Source organism: Myotis davidii, unplaced genomic scaffold (genome assembly GCF_000327345.1).
Source record: "Myotis davidii unplaced genomic scaffold, ASM32734v1 scaffold875, whole genome shotgun sequence".
In the NCBI taxonomy this organism is placed as follows: Eukaryota; Metazoa; Chordata; class Mammalia; order Chiroptera; family Vespertilionidae; genus Myotis; species Myotis davidii.
The window spans coordinates 1,393,907-1,399,637 of NW_006286244.1; the positions used below are offsets into that span (position 1 = coordinate 1,393,907).

The 5,731-nt window shown below is 48.3% G+C and overlaps 1 protein-coding gene across 1 annotated transcript in view; it reads right to left on the reverse strand.

The window, feature by feature from the left end:
- The window catches only part of NUP133 (nucleoporin 133kDa), a 27,583-nt gene extending 23,329 nt beyond the window's left edge, over positions 1–4,254 (reverse strand). Inside the window, exons 1-7 of the mRNA XM_006757667.2 lie at positions 4,113–4,254; positions 2,890–2,993; positions 2,330–2,437; positions 1,940–2,074; positions 1,154–1,324; positions 608–739; positions 207–338 (exon numbers count right to left, since the gene is read on the reverse strand). Coding sequence (XP_006757730.2) covers positions 207–338; positions 608–739; positions 1,154–1,324; positions 1,940–2,074; positions 2,330–2,437; positions 2,890–2,993; positions 4,113–4,251 — 921 coding nt within the window. The 5' untranslated portion in view covers positions 4,252–4,254. The remainder of the gene's footprint in view (positions 1–206; positions 339–607; positions 740–1,153; positions 1,325–1,939; positions 2,075–2,329; positions 2,438–2,889; positions 2,994–4,112) is intronic.
- Positions 4,255–5,731: the final 1,477 nt, after the last annotated feature.

Consider the following 5,731-nt stretch of genomic DNA (forward strand, 5'->3'; position numbering starts at 1 on the left):
GGAGACTTCTGAAGAGGTACCCGCCCAGCCCGGGAGCCGGCAGCCAGCGGGGGGAGGCAGGTGTCACCCATCTTCCTGAGGAGTTTCCTCTCCTCTGGGAAGTCAGAGCGGTCCGTGGGGTAGGACCCAGGGCCTGCAGATCCAACAGGGCCTGGTCTGGCTCCTCTTCAAGGCCATGGCGGCTCCCACGGCGTCCTGAATCTCACCCCCTCCCTGTGGGCAAGGCTCTGGCGCGTCCTGGAGGAGAACCAGCCACCATGCTGGGTGTGCGTCTTTAAGAGCCGCTGGGCACCCTCAGGCTTCTCCTTAGCCAGGTCGCGGAAGGAGGGGCCCACGCCCTCCAGCCCCCAGGGGATGCAGAGGGGCCCCTCAAAGGCCTCTGGGCTCCACGGGCTCCCAGTTGTGCTTGAGGGGGAGACTTCTGAAGAGGTACCCCCCAGCCCGGGAGCCGGCAGCCGGCAGCCAGCGGGGGGAGGCAGGTGTCACCCATCTTCCTGAGGAGTTTCCTCTCCTCTGGGAAGTCAGAGCGGTCCGTGGGGTAGGACCCAGGGCCTGGTCTGGCTCCTCTCCAAGGCCATGGCAGCTCCCACGGCGTCCTGAATCTCACCCCCTCCCTGTGGGCAAGGCTCTGGCGCGTCCTGGAGGAGAACCAGCCACCATGCTGGGTGTGCGTCTTTAAGAGCCGCTGGGCACCCTCAGGCTTCTCCTTAGCCAGCTCGCGGAAGGAGGGGCCCACGCCCTCCAGAGCCACAGCATCGAGGTGGAGGTGGCCTGCAGATGCAGGTTGACCAGGCGGCTGAGGGCAGTCTCCACTCGGTGCAATAATTCTTATGAATCTGGGAGCTCATGGTTGTTCCCGTAACTCGCAATAAGGAGTTAAGGACAAAAAAACCCACGAAGTTTATCCTTGGCTGGCGTGGCTCAGTGGTTGAGTGTCGACCCATGAACCAGACCATGGTTCGATTCCCGGTCAGGGCACACGCCTGGGTTGTTGTGGGCTTGGTCTCTGTGTGTGACATGCAGGAGGCAGCCAATCAATGATTCTCTCATCACTGATGTTTCTATTTCTCTCTCCCTGTCCCTTCCTCCCCGAAATCTATAAAAATATATTTAAAAAACAAGCTTATGAAAACAAAGTTATTGATCAGCTTACTATGAGATCACTGCTAGGCGACAAAATGCCCAGGAGAGAAGAAACCTTCCGCCCCAGCCCGGAGAGCACGCCTTGGCCCTGGGGCAGGGCCCGCTGATGGATCCTCCCCAAGTTCTCAGGCATCAGGCGGATCAGCTGGCTCCCTGACGCGGCCAGAATAAAACTTCCTCCCTGGGAACAAATACTGTGCAGTTAGTTCAGGGAAGCGCCTGACACCGAGATAAAGAAAATTAACACAAAATGCTTCAATAGAAGGAAAAATCACCTATCCCTTCACAAGAAATCTCCGAGGATAAAAAGGAACGCTGCTAGTAAAATAACTCACATATGAATCTATTCACTTAAGACTATTAATTCTACGTGGAAAAACTGTTGTTGCAGTTTTGTTTCTTAAATTGCCTATTTTTTCTGATCTTTAAATTACAGGTTCGCCACATTGCAGGTTAAACAAATCGAGCGTCAGATTTTATTTCTTTGGTAAACCTGCAGAGCGTACAGTAGCAAACCATTCTGCATAGTGTCAGAGTTTTCACGTCACTCGTGTGAAATGATCCTGAAAGAAATGACCACTAGCTACCCTCCAGTATTGACGTTTCAGAGGCCCATGAGAAGTCCTTTCTTTCTCTAACTGTTCAGATCACAGACCCTTCCTTCCTTCTCGTCTCTCTTTTATCGTTCCCTGCATGGCCCACTTAAAACCCAGAATATTTAGTCATCCCAATCTCCCTTCTAAGCCACGTGACAGCTTTCCAATACAGATAGAAGGATATCCATCGTATACGATACCTGCACCGCTGTTAGGAAATTGTAAGTCCTATCACCTCCCGAATCTACGCAAGTCTCTGTGTAGGCATCCTCCCGAGCAAGACTTGGCCAATAGCGAACGGATCCTTCTCTGGTGGCAGCCATGACAGCAACAGACTGAAAACAAGATCCCCACACTCAGCAACCACGGGAAAAGGAGGACGCAAGAACTGGGAGTCTGATGAAACGGATATTAAAACACCAGGGCAAGCTACTATCTGATTAGGAAAGATCAGAAATAGAAACTCCTTTTTATATTGAAAAAAATCATACAGTAAAATTGACTTTTTCCTTTGGTTGTACAATTGCATGAAATTTAACATACCCCTTATTTGAAAAAAAATGATTTCAAGAAGCATTGAAGTCACCTACCTGAGTAGAATGCGCTTCACCCGAGGTAGCCGAGTAAGAGAGAGCCACCAGGTCCGCACTCTGCTGGAAGTCACTGGGCGGCAGCTGAAGTTCTTTGCAAACAGATAACTGTGGACAAAGCCCAACCAAAGACCTTTCACAGCAAGTCCACCTTTTTGAATATGCATCTGACTTCACCACTTTCTTTCTCTGCATATTTTACATCCTATTTCATTGCTGGAAACAGCACTCTACAAATATTCTTTCTTCTCAGAATTTTTGATCAGGCTTCCGGTAGTTTTAAAACAAAGTTTCTTAAGAGATATAAAATCAGGAAAACTTCAAAACTAGACCGCACTCTGAATATCAACCAAACCAATCTCTTCCCGGACCGGAAAGAGTATTGTGGTTCAGAGAGAAGTACACGCTCAGTATTTCATATCACTACGCACATGCAAATCCCCTCATGCTTGCATAGCTTCAGACTCTCCTCCCAACAATTCGAAGAATTTAGGTTAAAAATGAAGGGCCAATTGGTTCCCTCTCCTCTATCTCCTTTCAACTCTCCAAAGAGCCATTACCTTGGAAATGGGGGACAGAGTAATCTTCCAGATAATGAGCTTGTCTCTGCAGACCAGACAAGCCCATCCACCTTCATCTATGCGAACAGTCAGCTGATCATCATCTAAACAAAAATATGAGGGGAAAGAAAATGAGGTACATAGTGCATCTTAGTGTCTGAAAAAGAGCAACTGTTAACATTTCCTTACACCAAAATCTTCACTGCCACACTCTTCACCACAAAAATTACCGCTCATTAAAGAGAGTAATTTACAACAAAAAATACTCTTGTATATCATGCAGGAGTTACCAATATCCAAAACAAGAGATCCATTTTACTCCGATAACCACTTTTAGAAATATACCTGAAGACAAAAAGTATATGTTGGACCTAGGTTTAACATTTCTTAATTTTTGTTTGTTAATAAACAGATATCTTACTTTCTGTAATACTATTATAGTCAAGATGTGCAAGTTCAAGTTGATGAGAAATATTCCGTCTTCTAGAACGGAGTACTTACTTTAAACTTTTCTGTCCTTCACAGTATGAATACACTTTACATCATGATGCATTCGTCAACAACGTAAATAAAATAAAACAAAACTTACTTAACATTATATGAGATGCAGTCTGATAGTCTAGATTCTACTTTATTTTTTAAAAAATGCTGGTTATGAAACACTAAACTGATCTCAGTCACCACCTATAGTTTGAAAAACAACATTCCAGAAAATCACAAAGATCTAGAATTAAATTCTTAAAAAAAAAATTACACACACACACACACCCACACACATATATCTGTATTGACTGATTTCAGAGAGGAAAGGAGTGGGAGAGAGAGATAGAAATACCAATGATGAAAGAGAAGCATTGATCAGCTGCCTCCTGCACGCCCCACACTGGGGATCGAACCCACAACTGGGAACTGAACCATGACCTCCTGGTTCACAGGTCGGTGCTCAATCAGTGGGCCACACCGGCCGGGCCTCAACTAACTTTTGAAATTGGACTGAGTTTTGCATTTGCCGTACTTACAACCATTAAAGATTTGACTGCTGGAATGAAGTTCTGCTTCTAAAAATTTATTATACTTCTCAGTTACAGTGAAAAAGCAAACAGGTCGCCCCTGTCCGCCCCTTTAGGGGGAGGGCCGGCAGAGAAAGCACCCATTTCAAGCTCCAGGCTAGAGCGAGGCTTCCGGTGAACGGCCATGAGCGGCAAACGGAAGCTGACACCCACCTTCAGCCAACGCCAGGACTTCCATGACTTTCACGGGGAGGGACGATCCGAACGCCTTCACGTCGTAGTTCATGGTCTCGGTTATGGAGTGATGCGGGAACATGCGCGTGGGTGTTCCCCTACAGGAGAGAGGCCGCATTCCTTCACCATAACGTACGCTGCCCATCACCCTGATGTTTACGTGTCTATTTCCCCAGTAAAGAGGAGAGCTTTGATGAATAGGAAATATGAAGTGGGACAGTGAAAAGCAACTCTGGCTCATGTATTCATGTCACTAAATGTATTTTTCATTAAAGACTGACGGGATTTAGGAGCCCTGGGCCTTACACTTTTATACTCTAGTTACTGGATGCACGTGCCATTCACCTAAACTCTTTATAACTCTGCCTCCTCAGCATTGAATACTCTCCCTGAAAAAGCAATGGGAAAAATATCCACGGAGGATTAACCAAAAAGAAATTAAATGGGTCACACGTAGCTGCAGCTACCTGCCAATCCATATAGCCGATACAGCCAGAGAAATGTTATTTTCTTCTCACCTTCGTTTTAACATTCAGAAAAATAATGGAGAATAGCCAGTTTAAAAGTTATTCTCTCTCTTATCATAGGAAGATTAAGCAAGGAGACTCAAATACAGAGTGGCCCAGAGCTCTGTTGACCAACAGGGTAGTACAACAAAGATGTTTCTTTAAAGGACCATCCAACTGTCCTGGCCGGTTTGGCTCAGTGGACAGAGCGTCGGCCTGCAGGCTGAAGGATCCCGGGTTCGGTTCCCGGTCAAGGGCACAGGCCCTGGTGCGGGCTCCATCCCCAGTGCAGGTGCGTCCAGGAGGCAGCCGATCCATGAGTCTCTCTCATCATGGATGCTTCTCTCCCTTCCTCTCTGAAGTCAATAAAAATACATTTTTTAAAAAAGGATCAGCCGAAACCGGTTTGGCTCAGTGGATAGAGCGTCGGCCTGCGGACTGAAGGGTCCCAGGTTCGATTCCGGTCAAGGGCATGTACCTGGGTTGCGGGCACATCCCCAGTGGGAGGTGTGCAGGAGGCAGCTGATCGATGTTTCTCTCTCATCGATGTTTCTAGCTCTCTATCTCTCTCCCTTCCTCTCTGTAAAAAATCAATGAAATATATTTAAAAAAAATAAAAAAGGATCAGCAAATTCCATTCCAGTCAAGGGCCTCCTCCTAAAGCCCTAGATTAATCCCGAAAGGGGGCGTGGTGCGGACGGGGGCGCCAAGCCTTCACCTGGTGGCAAAGCTGTTCTCACCTCCCTGCCTATTAATTTAGCTGCAGGGGAACGTGTGTCGCTAAGAGCCCTTTACAATCCCGATGGGCAGTGAGCGTGTCAGGTGCCACACAATGACTGGGGGCCTCGATCCCACCAGCATTTTCCATCCGGATCCCCGTTTCGTACTGACGCCTCCGGGCCGGAGGGGGAGGGAGAGGCGACGGCTCAGCGCAGGTGCCACCGTCCCCGTCTCTTCCCCGAAGCCAGAGCTCCCACCAGGTCCCAGGGCTGGGAGGGAGGGCGGTCACCGGCGGTGCGAACGCACCCTCCCTCCCTCCGCACGGAGCTAACCCCACGGAGAGCGCGACAGCGGAGGCCCGTCCATGACAGC